At 40.0% G+C, this 15,916-nt stretch overlaps 2 protein-coding genes across 3 annotated transcripts in view; one reads left to right on the plus strand and one right to left on the minus strand.

Annotated features, from left to right (window-relative positions):
* The window catches only part of LOC309498863 (uncharacterized protein), a 149,665-nt gene that overhangs the window by 105,317 nt on the left and 28,432 nt on the right, over positions 1 to 15,916 (minus strand). The gene's annotated exons all lie outside the window — the stretch shown is intronic.
* On the plus strand, positions 6,893 to 8,457 carry LOC309501988 (GPI-linked NAD(P)(+)--arginine ADP-ribosyltransferase 1-like). Its single transcript, XM_082174298.1, has 3 exons — positions 6,893 to 7,031; positions 7,160 to 7,261; positions 7,335 to 8,457. The coding sequence occupies exons 2-3, from the start codon at positions 7,211 to 7,213 to the stop codon at positions 8,214 to 8,216; spliced, it is 933 nt and encodes a 310-aa protein (XP_082030424.1). The 5' UTR covers positions 6,893 to 7,031; positions 7,160 to 7,210; the 3' UTR covers positions 8,217 to 8,457.

Raw genomic sequence — 15,916 nt, forward strand, 5'->3', positions numbered from 1 at the left:
ATCCGACAGCATTGTACAGGAGAGAGAGAGCTTTCCGGCGTGTGCGTGTGATGACAGGAAGAAGACAGAGATCGCGGAGCAGCGGGAGGATTAAGAACGCCAACTTTTGTTGAATTTATGAGAAATCTACAGACGCGAACAGAAAAGTGTAGTAAAATAAAGACCTAAATGTGTATTTCTGACTTTTTTTCACCACAAGTCTGAAAGAAGACATGTTATTGAAGACAAATATCCAAAAATCTCAAAATTGACCAGTAAAAAAACAACGATGTTTTTGCCTGCCGTGTCTCGCCTTAAGAGGGAGAAAAAGATGGTATTGGATCTGTATCAGTAAATCAGCAGATGGTCTGGATCATCTAAGTGGTTTGGACTGAATGCTTCTGATGATTGAAGCTCTTCTTCTCATTTCAGCTGTTCTAGGACAGGTGAGCTTGTGTTGGAGTATCAATACAGACATGAATACTGATGACTGATCATTATGATTCCTGTTACTGCCTGTTACCTGTTACGGATCACAGAGCTGATGAAAATCACACATTTTAAGTCACCATTATGGTGACCAGTATCTGCTTTTGTTGGGCTCTTGGCCCTTACATTTTGTTTGGCTGCTGTAACTAAGTTATTACAGTCAGACGATGAACAAAAAGAAAGTGTGATCTGATGGTGTTGAACTCAACTGAAACACTGAACTCACTGAGAGCCTAATTTCTGAGTTAGGTTTACTTTTTGGTTATAGCAGCACTGTCCTTGTACAGTATAACAATTTTAGCCTTTACAAAGAAATCCAAATTATTTCTTCTTAATAGCTGTTCTGATACCAAAAAAAAAAAAAAAAAACCTTTCATCTAGGCACACACAGACATCTAGAATTAGCGTATTAATTTCAGCAATGGTGACAAACCGTATTTTCAGATAAAGAGATCATCTCTGAACATAAGCTCATTATTTATTCATGCAGCAATGCATGAGGGGAGCCATGAATGAGTTTTGATTGGTGGCACCCAGAATGCACTGCAACATGCTTTATAATTGTCACCATTGTTGAGATTCACAGGCTGATTATAGATGTCTGTCTCTAAAAAATCTTTTTTTGAATAAGAACAAGTTTTAAGAAATTATTTGGATTGCATTAATGACGCTGTTCAAGGACAGTACTGCTATAATCAATAAAGTAAAGAAATCTATATAATAATTTAAAGGTCATGAGCCCAACTAAAGCAGACACGGATCACCATAATGGTGACTTACATTTGTGATTTCCAGAGATGGGGGACTCGAGTCATATGACTTGACTCGAGTCAGACTTAAGTCGCAAATTTTAGGACTTGAGACTTGCTTGACAAATATTAATAAAAGACTTGACTTGACTTTGACTTGATATTCATGACTTGAGACTTGACTCGGACTTGAGGTAAATGACTCGAAATAACTTGTCTTTTTAAAAATAAATATCTGTATTTGAACGCACCGCAACAATCACGTGACGCAGCAGGAACGCGCGCTGTGTGAACAAAAGCCGTAATAATGCAGTGTCGTAGTGATGACGCTGAAGCGCGGGATCGTTCGCCAGCTGTGAAACGGTACTTAATGCGCAAGTTTATGATCGAATCAGAGAAAAAAAAAAGAAAAAAAATGCACAAGCGTGGCACAAGAGAGAGAGAGAGAGATCGCAGCTCATAAGCAAACTTAAGACGCTGCTAAGACATTACATTTCTTTAGGGGTTGTGTGTGAACGCAATCTCTGATTCCGGGAAATCACTGGCACTGCCAGACTGGCAGTGTGAATGAACCTAAATCAAACGAACCCGGGTCAAATCTTGGGTCACTTTATCCGTGTATTTTCCGGAATCTCTGTGTGAAAGGGGCTTTGGTCACACACCCTGACAAAGGCTCATTAGCCACAACGCATAGTTGTGCAAGTACTTGTCACCTGATTTTAAAATAAAGTTTCTATATATTTTTAATAATATTCGAGTGCCTTGGATTAATGATTTTTTTTTAATGATCTGAATAATCCCTTACATACAAAAGCACAGAGAAAAAATATTTTCTTGAAAATGAAAATCGGGTTAAAATATGTTAAAATATGCCATATTCCAGTTTTTCTTACCTGCATGCATCCCTTTGTACTGTCTAGTTATATGCTACCAATATAGTCTGCTATCCCAGGGTTGACTTGAATGTTAAATCGCAATTAGCTGGTTGTCCTGCATCCTCAATAAACAAGCTACAGTTAGTCCAAAATGCCGCCGCTAGAGTTCTTACGAGATCAAGAAAATATGATCATATAACACCGATTTTATCATCACTGCATTGGTTACCTATAAAGTTCCGTATTAATTACAAGGTATTGCTACTGACTTATAAAGCCCTAAACGGCTTAGCTCCAGTCTATTTAACGGATCTTCTATCGCCCTATAATCCATCGCGCTCTTTAAGATCACTAAATTCAAGGCTTTTGGTCATACCTAGGATATTCAGAACCACCAAAGGAGGGAGAGCATTTTCACATTTGGCTCCAAAACTCTGGAATAGTCTTCCTGATACTGTTCGTTGCTCAGACTCGCTCTCCCAGTTTAAAACTAGATTAAAGTCGCATCTCTTCAGCCAGGCATTCATATAATCCCACAGTTCAAACTACAATCCGGCCTCTAGCTCATAAATGCCAGAGGAGAACTGGCCCCCGACTGAGCCTGGGTTCTCCCAAGGTTTTTTTTCTCCATTAGGTCACCTGATGGAGTTTTAGGACACCATTAGGTCACTTGATGGAGTTTTTCGGTTCCTTGCCACTGTTGCCTTTGGCTTGCTCAGTTGGGGATATTTTGGGGATATTTAATTTAATTTTATCAATCAATAAATTCCTCTTGAAACAAACTTTGTTGTATTATTTAAATTTAATACTGTGAAGCTGCTTTGATACAATCTGTATTGTGAAAAGCGCTATACAAATAAACTTGACTTGACTTGACTTAAAAGAAATATAATTTTTTTTTTACTGTAATTGAATAATAATTAATAATGCATTGGTACAGTCTACCGTTCTCTGGGATTTGTTTTCATGATAATCGAATGTAAAGAGTTTTATCTCTAAAAACTGTTTAGCTTATAACGCTAGTATATAGGGCATAGAGTAAGTAAAAAGAAATCGCTAGTTAATACCACTAAAAGATTGTAAAAAGACACCTACACACAAAGAAAAAAAACATACAGACTTTCGAACCGAACCATGCATACACAAATACACAAAACAAAAATTCAAACTTGCAAGCACAACCATGCACACATGCAAACAAACAATACACTCTTCACTCATACACACGCACACACATTCACTCACAAATATTAATGAATCAATCACACTCAATCAAATCACCTCTCTCTCTCTCTCTCTCTCACTCACACACACACTCACACACACACACACACACACACACACACACACACACACACACACACACACACACACACACAGTCAAACACAACCATGGACATGCAAACAATACACTTTTCACACATACACATGCACACACATTCATTCACAAATATTAATAAATCAATCACACTCAATCAAATCACCTCTCTCTCTCTCTCTCTCTCTCTCTCTCTCTCTCTCTCTCTCACACACACACACACTCACACACACACACACACACACACACACAGTCAAACACAACCATGGACATGCAAACAATACACTTTTCACACATACACATGCACACATTCATTCACAAATATTAATAAATCACTCACTCACACAGATTAATAATGTACAATAGTCAATCCACCTGATTGACAGGTGTAAGTTTTGTGTCAATTCAATTATTACTGTTTTTTTCTTGTTATTCTTTTGTTAAAAAGGAAAGATCTTACTTGTTGGGATGTGTTCATGTTCCATAAAGGGGATGCCAGTTTGAAGAATGCCATTTGGTGGCATAGGAACCATTATACTTGAATTGTGAATTGTTTAATACCTTTTAATGGTCTTCTGCAATGTTTGAGGCATATTTATTTTTCATGCTTTAATGTTGGCCTAATTTCAGTTACATTTACATTTTAGGCTATGTAGTTTGAAATTTTGAAATTTTTATTATTTTTAATTTTTTTATTGTAGTAACCACTCAGCTGTATGTGGAAATGCATATTTAAAAAAAAATTTGCAAATAAAACCATAGTCCACAGCTTATGTAGTTTTAACTTATTTTAATATATAAATTCAGTGAAATCATCAAACGTTTGTATGACTTGCCAGTGACTTGTGACCCAAGCTACGACTTGACTTGACTTGCTTGACATAAAGCAGTGACTTGACTTGACTTGACTTGCTTTTCACAAAATTGACTCGGACTTGCTTGAGACTTGAAGGTTAAGACTTGAGACTTGCTTGTGACTTGCACATGTGTGACTTACTCCCACCTCTGGTGATTTCATCCTTCATTGATTCTGCTTGTTAACATCAGGTGTCTTCAATAATGCTCAATCATCACTCAATGAATCACTTAATTATCTCATTAACTTTAACACTGCTTCAGTGTTACTTAGGCCACATTTACACATAGCCGGGTATTTAGAGAAACTAATATTTCCCCTCCTCCGTTTTCAATAATAACATCGTGCACACAACATCGTTTTCAAAAAAGTTGTCATTTACATCAACCTGCATAAATACGGCGTCGAGCGCCGAACAAACTGTAAACATAGGGCACTCACATGACGTCAAGCATTTTCTGGCGCATAATGTGACGTTTGAGAACCTAAAACCCCGTTTCTCCCAGTTGACACGGCAACATATAACCGGCGTTATCAGAAATCTCCACTTTGGCCGGAGTTTTTAGAAATAATCGTTTTCTGTGATAAAAACTGGGTTTTTGTGTAAATGAGAGGCCAAACCGCAGGGAAATATCTGCGTCTTCCCTTCGTGTAAACAGGGCCTCATAACACTCTGAGTGCTGGGGATTTTGCTGTGTATGGCACTGAATGGCACAGTTATCAAACTTTATCCAGAGTTATGAACGTTCGAGTGGTAAATACAACTTTAGAGGCCAATTTTTAACTAGGAAAGTAATATTTAGGTAGGTAAAATAATTCTGATAGCATGTGGAGGCAGCATAAATGCAGGCTCTTATTTTCACTCACTGATGATGTACTGGCCTCATTGAGTCCACATCCAATTCTCCAGTAAGTTAAACTCCATCACACAATAATTCCTGGAACCACAAAGTCATGTTGAGAATGTTTTACTGCATGAATGGTGTGAAACAGAAAATACAAATACATACATTAATAAATGATATGCACATACACTGTACATGTGAACACAATTACTTTGACAAGCAAAAACAATATCAAAGATGTTAAGCAATGTCACTTGAAAACATGCATGCATATAATTAACAACAGAAACATGCTGTTCCAAACAATATCAAACATACATTTTCAGTATACAAAATGCATTCAACTCAATGATAACAATGACAAAACCAGAAAACTCACAAAGAATGCCCCATCAACTACTCCAAACAGAAGATGGCCTTGGATTAAGAAGGCCACGACATGTGCAACCTTTTCTTTTGGTAGCTTGTTTTGTAATGTTCAGAGTTGGTCTGTTTATCTGAATATTATGTTGATTTTCACCATTGTTGAGATTCATCTGTTGATTCTTGATGTCTGTGAGTGTCTAAATTTATATGTAGTGTTTCAAACTGTTTTTGTGCAGAATGTGTTCATAAAATCAGTCTGATGGTCACATTACTGGAGATTATGCTGTAGAATGATAGGGCTGCTATATCAATAACACACGATTACTGCAGTGATAAATTACAGCTGAAGATGAATCCAGATATGACGCATGCTTAGCATGAGTAAAGAGCCTCAGGGGGAACCAAACACTGGTTTATTTAAGAATATGCATAAGTGCGGTTTCATATCCTGATGCAAAGATTCTAAGAAAATCTAATTATATCTGATTGGATTATGAAATAATCATTATGGTTAAAGGTCTCCGGACAGTGGCATAAAAACAATTAATAATTGAATTTGATTTAAGAAACAAAAAGTTTGTACCGTCGCTGCGTCCCAATGCATTTAATATCCATCTTAAATAGTATGTGAGATTAGAATAAGTGTGTCCCAAATCATGTTGAAAAGAGTATGTCAAAAGTCCCCGGATGGTCTACTATTTCTGGTAGATTTTCAAAGTGTAGATCCCTGCAGTGCACACTATAAAGTCTAATATTGCCCACAACTCATTGTGCTTTGGAGGAGGAACTACAAACATGAGTAAAAAGTGTTAAAAAACTACAAACATGCTGGGTGTGCACGACAGATGGTTAAGTAGAGAGGTTTAGATAAAGGGATTTGACTGACTAATAATCAACATTTAATCTGATAAAAATATGTATTTAATGTTATCCATGTTATATTTAATATGCAACAACAATGTTAACTTTTATAAAGATCCGTTTGGCCATTAACTTTTAAATGCATCACTGTGCAAACATAGTGAAAGACCCATGACTGGCAAATCAGTGTGCCGCTGCTTTTCTCTCTGATACGGTAGGAAATAAAATGAAATTAAATGTGGAGGATTTTAACTGTGACAAGATGATTGACAGGCCATTTTACTGTGACAGGATGCGACAGAGAACAACCATTAAAGACACAATTGTATGATGTGATGTCCCAAAGCTTTTCTACTCTTCTGCTACACACTCAAAAGTATCTACTTTTTCTTCAAAAAAGGGTACATACTTTTAGGGCGTAGAATAAGTAGGCAAATTGGGATGCATTACGTGTGTTATGTTCGACCTCTTCCCAGAACCATTGCGCACACACATTTTTTTTGTGTTTTTTTTTTGTGATATGAAAAGCGAACTTCCTCATCTGTTGGTGTGAATACTGCTGTTGTCGTCTGGCTTGATGCCTTTTCTGATCTTCTCCTCTCATCATTTCTCCTGAGCTCCTGAAGAACCTCATAAAAAGACAACAGTAATCCCAGATTATTAGGAGGATAGAGTAAAAGATTAACATAACAGGTACATCAGTATAGGGTAACATCACAGGTTTAACACAGTTTGGTGATTTCTCCCTTCCTCTTAAAGGTTTTCGTTGTTTTGTTAGGGTTTATCTTGCCTTATGTCTTAGATTGTTTGCTGTTTTTCAGTATCTGAACTTCAGATGGTCTGGATCATCTGAGGGATTTGACTGAATCAAGATGCTGCTGATCATTGAAGCTCTTCTTCTCATTTCAGCTGCTGTAGGACAGGTGAGCTTGTGTTTGAGTACGAATATTACAGACATATACTGATGACTGATCATTATGATTCCTGTTACTGCAGGATCACAGAACTGCTGATGATGATGATGGCGGACAGATATTTCCACTGGATATGGCACTGGATTCTGTTGATGACCTTTATGTCGGTTGCAAAAAGACCATGAAATGTCTGGTTGAGAGAGAATTGCTACAGCATGAACTCGATAATTCGCCTGAATTCAATGTGTCCTGGCAAATTGCTGTAAATAATTTTAAGCCCCCAGCAGATAACTTGATGGAGAATCATTCAATCGCCATTTATGTCTACACTAACGTGGATTGTAAAACATATCTGTATTTTAATAATGCTGTTCGTAGTGATAAACAAAAATACAAAGAGAGAACATACACATGGTATTCACTTCAGTTTTTGCTGACAGAAGCAATACAGATTCTGAAGGAAACACAAAATGGATGCAAGTCAACTTATCGAGGAACAAAGGTTGAATTTGATGAGAATGTTCTGAACACAAAGGTTCGTTTCGGCTCATTTACATCCTCCTCTCTTAATCGTAGAGAAGCAGAAGAATTTGGAACTAAATCTTGTTTTGAAATCAAAACTTGTGAAGGTGCTGATGTGATAAAATACTCAAGGTTTCCTGAGGAGGAAGAGGTGCTGATTCCTCCATATGAGATGTTTAAAGTTACTGATGTCAAGACAATAAGAGATCATGCAGGTCTCTGGTGTGACACTGTGTTTGTGTTGGAAAGCATTGGCGTAAGAAGTGAACTGAACTGTGATCTAACAATAAGATCAAGATTTAGGAAGTATCGGTTTGGTAGACGCTTAGGAAGACAGCGATTAACATCGCATTCAAGGTATAGAGGCCATGCGTTATCCAGTTTACGAGGAATTTATGAGGACCCTATGACCTTGGCACTGCAGTTCTGCTCTTCAGTTTGAGCTGTATAATACTTATATATTAATAAACATATATTGAGTGCTGATTTAAATGATTGCATCACATTAGTTCCACACAAATCAATGTTGTGCTTCACATTTATCTGTCTATCTATCTACTCATTTAACATATATTAATTTAATAACTTTAAATGTTCCGATTTTTTTCTATTGCTGTTTAATCTTAAGTTGTATGATGTGTCTTCACAAATAAGTTAGAGACCAGTCAATGTATCCTTATTAATGTTTTCAGTGTCATAAGATGATATTGTGAAACAATAATTCAAACTTTAATTCAATAAACATTTATTCAATAAACTGCTTCCTGTTCTCCCCCTTTGTTGGTCTCTGGTGTTGATGCAAGGCTTGATGAAAACTTTCATTTTTTATTTTTTTATTTTACAGAGAAAATGCAGTATAATTTCACAAAATGTATATTTTTTACAAAAAACAAACAAAAACAAAACATGTGTGTTAAAGGAAAAAAATCTTCAAAATAAAGGCAATTTTCATGTTTTTCATTTGCATAAATATAATGTTAACCTGATATGTACATTACAACAAAAAAAAAACATCTCGGGTTACAACTGTAACCCTGAGACGCTGCGTCGAGAATCGACACTTTGGGGAACGCCTTCAGCGTGACGCGTCTGAAGCCCATATGGAACTAGTCCAATCTTGATTGGTGTTGCGTCATGACGTCACTCGTGACGTCGCATGTGACGGCGATGCAGAAGCTATAAAAGGACGCCGGGCAATGCGGAAGCTATAAAAGGACGCCGGATCATAACAGCGTCAGCTTCTGATTGGTCGAAGCAAGTCGTTCTCAGGAGCACGCGAAGTGTGGCCAAGGGACGCAGCGGAACGAGGGGAACATCTTCTCAGGGAACGAGGGTTACAGTCGTAACCCAAGACGTTCCCTTTCGAGGGAACTCGCGCTGTGTCGAGAATCGACACTTTGGGGAACGAAATGCCCACTGCGCCACACTGAGAGATATACGCCCTAGTGTGAAGCAATCTGGCACACTAAAGACCAGAGAACTTGTGAACCCGGTGTAGAGGGCAGATCCAGACTGTAATGTCTTATGAAGGTGTGTGGAGAGGCCCAGCCGGCGGCATCACACACCTCTTGAAGGGAACCCTGCTAGAAAGGCTTTAGAGGATGCCACTCCTCTAGTTGAGTGGGCTCTTATCAGGAGAGGCGAAGGCAAATTGCGCACCTCGTACGCTGAAGAAATGGCCTCTACTATTCATCTGCTAATAGTTTGTTTAGAGGCAGGGGAACTCTTCTTAGGTAACCCAAAACACACAAGCAGCTGGTCCAACTTCCTCCAGCCCGAGGACCTAAGTACATAGGCCTCCAGAGCTCAGACCAGGCATAATAGATGTAGCTTTGCTTGATCATCCGACACATGTGGTGAAGGATGAAATGCCTGCAGAATTATAGACCATGCCACATTTGCAGGCACCTTAGGCACATAGCCGGGTCTAGGGTGGAGAATGGCTCTCACTCTGCCAGGAACTCGAGGCAAGAGGGAGTGACAGATAGTGCCTGCAGGTCCCCGACTCTTTTTAGGGACGTGATAGCTAGCAGCAAGGCTACCTTCAGGGTTACATATTTCTCGGACACCTCGTCCAAAGGTTCGAAAGGTGCCAGGGATAACCCTTCAAGAACCACTGCCAGGTCCCACGTGGGGACCCTGGTCTGGATGACAGGCCTCATCCTCCTAGTTCCACGAAGGAGACGTACTATAAGTGGGTGTCTCCCCAAGGTGCCCACCCTTAGAGGCGTGTGGAAGGCAGCTATGGCCGCCACATAGACCTTAAGCGTGGACAGGGAGAGCCCGGCAGAGAAGCGACTCTGGAGGAACTCCTGCACTAAAGCCACTGGGCAGTTAACTGGGTCCAACTGATGCTCTCTGCACCATAAAGTAAATACATTCCATTTTAATGCATAGTTTCCTCGTGGAGGGGGCTCTAGAGTTTAAGATGGTCACAACAACCTCAGTTGAGAGACCAGCATTTATGAGTTGTTCCCCCTCAGGGGCCAGATCCACAGCTTCTACAGCTCCGGCCGAGGGAGATATATTATGCCCCAGGCCTGAGACAGAAGGTCCCTCCTGAAGGGGATTTGCCACGGAGGGCCTGATAGGAGAGCTATTATGTCTGAAAATCATACTCGGGCCGGCCAGTACGGAGCTACTAGGAGCAAGCTGATCCCGTGCCACCGGACCCTCTCTAGAACCCCTGGGAGCAGAGCGATCGGGGGAAATGCGTACAGATGTAGCCTCGGCCATGCCTGCACCATGGCATCCAGTCCCAGAGGAGCTGGATGTGTGAGGGAAAAGTGTAGCGGACAGTGGGTGTTCACGTGAGAGGAAAACAGATCCACTTCCGTCTGACCGAACTTCTTCCATCAACTCCACCAACTTGGGGTGGAGTTTCCATTCCCCGGGCCTCAGCCCCTGCCTCGACAGGATGTCTACCCCCATATTTTTGTCCCCAGGAATAAACATTGCTCTGATTGGGAGTAGTTTGTCCTGGGAGCACAGAAGGACCTGGTGTCAATTTATATATGAGACCCCTGTCAATTTATATATGAGATGTGCCACGAGAGATGGTGGTCCTTCCATGGACCTGTGGTGTAGCGGCCCTCCATGACCGCTGCCCAGCCTGTGAGGGACGTATCCGTGGTCAATATTTTTCTCTGACACGGTGCTCCCAACACAGGGCTGCTGGGACAGGACAGGAACCATGGTTTCTTCCACATGACCAGAGAACGAGTGCACCTGCGCGTTACTCTGATTGTGCGAAATGGGTTCCTCCTCGGGGAAAACCCCCTGGTCCTGAGCCACCACTGCAGGGCCCTCATGTACAGCAGGCCAAAAGGTATCATGTTGGACTCTGCTGCCAGAAGACCCAAAACTCTTTACGAATGTTTGATAGTGATGGCCTGGCCTAGCTTGAGATTCATGACTGTGGTCAAGAAGGTGTTTATACGAGCAGGAGACGACTGTGCCCGCATCGTAACTGAATCCCACATTACCCCCAGGAATGTTATTCTCTGAAGAGGAAGTGAACTTCTCTTGACATTGAGTCTCAACCCCAAGCACCTCAAATGGCTCAGAACAACATCTCGGTGTTGAACCGCCATCTCCTCTGACTGTGCCCGAATGAGCCAGTCGTCGGGAATACGAATGCTCTGAAATCTCAGTGGAGCTAGAGCAGCATCCATGCATTTCGTGAAGGTGCGAGGTGACAATACTAGGCCGAATGGAAGAATTCTGTATTGATACGCTGATTAGACCCTTCCAGGTGTCTAAATATACTACTAGGGGGACCAGTCTCTCGGGACTGAGCGATTTCGGTGATCTGAAGCAATTGACTGGCAGGAATTAACCGATTTATATTTTCTACAGACCTCCTGAGAGGGAGCGAACTCGACAGGGCCGCAACGTTTCCAGGCAGACACAAATGAACATGGGGGCTAAGTAATCGAGATGAGAACGGTTTACTCCACGATCTCGACACCTCAGTGTGGAGATCAGTGAAGAAAGGAAGTCTCTGGCGCGAAGGCTGCGATCGGGTTTGCAGGAAGCGCTCATCAAGTTTACTTTTTTAGGCGCTTCCTGCTTATTAGATGGTGTAGCATATGGACAGAACTCATGATTACTTGTCATTATACATTTTAAGGACACTTTTAACCCTTAAACTCATGAATGTAAATTACCGAGTAGAGCCGATGAGTCTGGACGGAATTGACTCCCCTGAGGTGTTTATGACTCCCCAGGGAGCAAAAGAGCAAAACCAAATGGCACCAGAAGAGCTCCGGAATGTCATACTACCACACACACACACACACACAAACACCCACACACACACACGCAAACATCCCTGTAGATGACGTATTAAAGCATGTTTGATTAGTTTTGTTTTATTCTATAGTTGTGATTTTCTAATGTGTAGCTTTGAATTCTAAGTGTTTATTTTAAGAATGTTCCCCAATATTGTCCTGTAACCAGACCTCCCCCTTGTTAGTTTGATAAGGGGCTTTACGACCCCCAAGCGGAATTTCCAGGGAGCCTCTCACTTAAATTATTGTAAAGGAAGAGAAATAGACCCTGCAATCTTATGTATTCTATATATCAGCCTTTCTCAAACTTTTTTCAGTCAGGGCACCTTTCAAAAGTGCATAAAATCTCAAGGCACCCCAGTGTAAAATATAATTTAAAAACACTGCATAACCCAAATGTAAATATAAATTTTATATATATATTTATCTAAAATGAATTTACAATTTTATTAATCCGATCATATGTTTAACCCTTTCACACGTAAATTTAAAATATTCTGGCTGACCCGCCAGCGTGAGTTTTTCAAGTCACTGTGTCACTTCATGGTTTCCATGGTGACGCGTCATTGCTTGTCACGTGACACACCGCAGCAACAACAGAGCTGAATGAATGATGATCTGCTTTTATGTCATTTTTCCTTTTTTATTAAAAATATTCACAAATTTGTTAGAAATGGCATGAAATATCTGATATTCCGATTGTCAAATATATGCAAGTGGAAGTGTTTTGTTTTTTGAACACAATTATAACGATCGCGTTAGTTGAGCTGTATGCGCGATGGGCGCCGCCATGTTAGTTTGTGCCGCAGACGCAGTTCAGAGAATCGGATCTGTTGGATTTACAACAAGTGAATTCATCCACTTCTCCCGAAATACATAAAAGTAAGTGGCAGGTGAACTGGGAGAAGAATAGAGTAAACTTTAAAGTTACTTACACAATGTGTATCCGATATGAATACATCTAATTATAATGGAAAGGATTATTATTGCCTCTTCCTTTGACATCAGTGTGTATTTTACAAACTCTAAATGTATTGTTTTTTTTAGTACTTATGTCTGAAACCTAAAACAAACATTATGTGGATGAAAACACTGAAAAGTTGTGATATATGACAGCTGAGCGCGCCTGTCTCTGGTTCAGCTCCAGCCAACGCGCGAAAGCACATTTGAATTTAGCAGTTGATCACGTCATGCACTGACCGTTCTAATCACACCGGTGCTCCAGGGACCAGCCTAGACTGATCACACCGGTGTGAGCGTACGTGCGAAAGGGTTAAAAAGAAGAAGAATGTATTTATGTAAATTCAAATATATTTATATATGAAATGTCCGATTTGTTTTTTTTTTTTTTTAGCCTACGCGGCACCCCTGACACAGTCAGGGGGCACCCCAGTGTGCTGCGGCACCCACTTTGAGAAAGGCTGCTATATATAACCACTTGAGAAATGTGTAAACATGGATTTAATTTTCCCATCTCATGATTTTCCTTTTACGTGATGTAGCTTTTGTATTCTTGTAAACTCTATTGGGTTGATGTTTCAGATTTTGCACACTATGGTCAACTAAAATCATATGTGTGCCATGTTAGGATTCTTTAAAGTCCAATCTTCATTCCCATTTGCTAATATACATCACATTTTGGGTTAACCTTATTCCTAGCTTGTTAGTTGAACTTTTAATGCTTATTTTACAGAATAAGAATGTATCTCGACGTGTACCTTCGAAACATATCAAATTTGGTATCCACGTAAACTTCTCTGTGTGCTTAAGAAAAATATATGCATTAGGACCAGTGATGGGAATAACGGCGTTATAAATAAACGGCGTTACTAACGGCGTTATTTTTGTCAGTAACGAGTAATCAAACTAATTACTGTTTCCTCCGTTACAACGCCGTTGCCGTTACTGTCAATAAAAATGCGGCGTTACTATAATTGAGCTCACTGAAGCGGTTTTCATCCGAGTAGGCTCTCTCTGTGTGTGTGTGTTTATGAGGCGCCGGACTGGACAAAAGCGAGGCGAATGCCGCGAGCCAGCGCGCTCGACAGTCCGCGAGAGAGACCGAGTGTGTCTGAGAACGCGCTCGACAGTGCGCGAGAGAGACCGAAGGTGTTTCTCAATGTCAAGGATACTTCCTTGGCAGGACTGGTCCTTCCAAGTCACTTCCTTCAGAGGCTAGGCGAGGCTCCTCTTTAGCATTCGGAGAGAACACGTTTTTCAACGGCTCTGGAACAGGCTAGCAAGTGCACGTCATTGCGTCATTACGTCAGTGAAAATGAAAAAAAGAGCGTTGCTATGGACGCAGTTCTGTTCACTCAGGAATATAATCGTTTTTAAATCAATAAACTCCTTTTTAATCATATTGATTCTTTGACTGTCAAGTGTGTTTAAACAGTGCGGGTCAATTTGACCCATAACATAATGGATGTAATTATTTTTTAAAACAAATGTTTGGTAACGTAAATATACTTACATTTGAAAGCATATTGCCCCGTTAACGCTCCGACTCCGTTAACGTCTGACATTTCACATTTTTTGAAAAAGATAGCAAAGCTGCGCGCATAGGATTGTGGGTGATTTGAGAGCGCGAAGAGCGCGAAGGCTACACATATGCATCCTTTCCTGTATACGGGATATTTTTCGAACGAAGGACTCAGTCCTTGGTTGAAATTCCGAGGATCCTCGACATTGGAACAGTCCTTCGACGGATGTCGATGACGTAGCATCCTCGAAGTTCTGGCTTCCGAGGATCCTTCCTTGACATTGAGAAACGGCTCGAGTGTGTCCGAGAACATGCTCGACAGTGCGCGAGAGAGACCGAGTGTTTCCGAGGCGAGCAACGGGCATAAATACTTTATTTATAAATAAATTACACATTTCAGCATTTGAATAATCTCTGTAGCATATTGGTATCATATGCAATGTTTTAATTAGTTTATATAGCCTAACATAAACTCCAAAATAACCTGCAGGGAACGTTCAAACATGGCTATTTGTTGTTGTGCGGCAAACACGACTAATTTGGCTAAAATAACCTCTGATGATGACGTTCTCTGTAGGTTATAAAAACAAAGCCCCAAAAGATTATATTGTATTATTATTATTTATGTTGGTACATTGTTCAGTATTATATTGAGAGCACTTTTTGTTAAACTTAATATTGTGAGGAAGAAAATACTTCAAGTAGGCTATACAGAATGTCTACCAGTTGTAAAGGTGTGTGAGTTTTATCATTTTAATGATATGCACTAGTGTATGTGTATGTAGGCTATATTTTCTATTACTATTTATTTATTTTTGGTACATTTCTTAAGAAGCATGTTCTTAATTCATTTAACATTTCATATTGGGGGTATCCAAGAAATTTCTTATATTTAAACTTTTTTTTTGTTTTAAGTAACGCAATAGTTACTTTCCCTGGTAATTAGTTACTTTTGTAATGATGTAATTCAGTTACTAATGCAGTTACTTTTTGTGAGAAGTAACTAGTAACTATAACTAATTACTTTTTTAAAGTAACTTACCCAACACTGATTAGGACATGATAAAATGTATTCCACTGTGTTTACCATCGTTTAGAGTAGAATTGACCAAATCCTAACACTGCCATAAAATATGCAAATTAACCTGGGAGTTTAAAGGGGTGGTTCGGGATTTTTGACATCGGACCTCATTTTTAAGTCAGCCTGGTTGTTATTCATCAGTGGAGACATTTAAAAAAAAAAAAATTATCCAGTCCTTATATTTGGATAGTTAGCCGATGCTAGGCTAGCGCGAGTCAATGGTTTATGTTAGCCAGCCATTAAAAACCGTTTTACCCACTCCACAGTGCACCAAACGCAAATCAATT

The sequence above is a fragment of the Leuciscus leuciscus genome (genome assembly GCF_965113295.1).
Source record: "Leuciscus leuciscus genome assembly, chromosome: 1".
Classification (NCBI taxonomy): domain Eukaryota; kingdom Metazoa; phylum Chordata; class Actinopteri; order Cypriniformes; family Leuciscidae; genus Leuciscus; species Leuciscus leuciscus.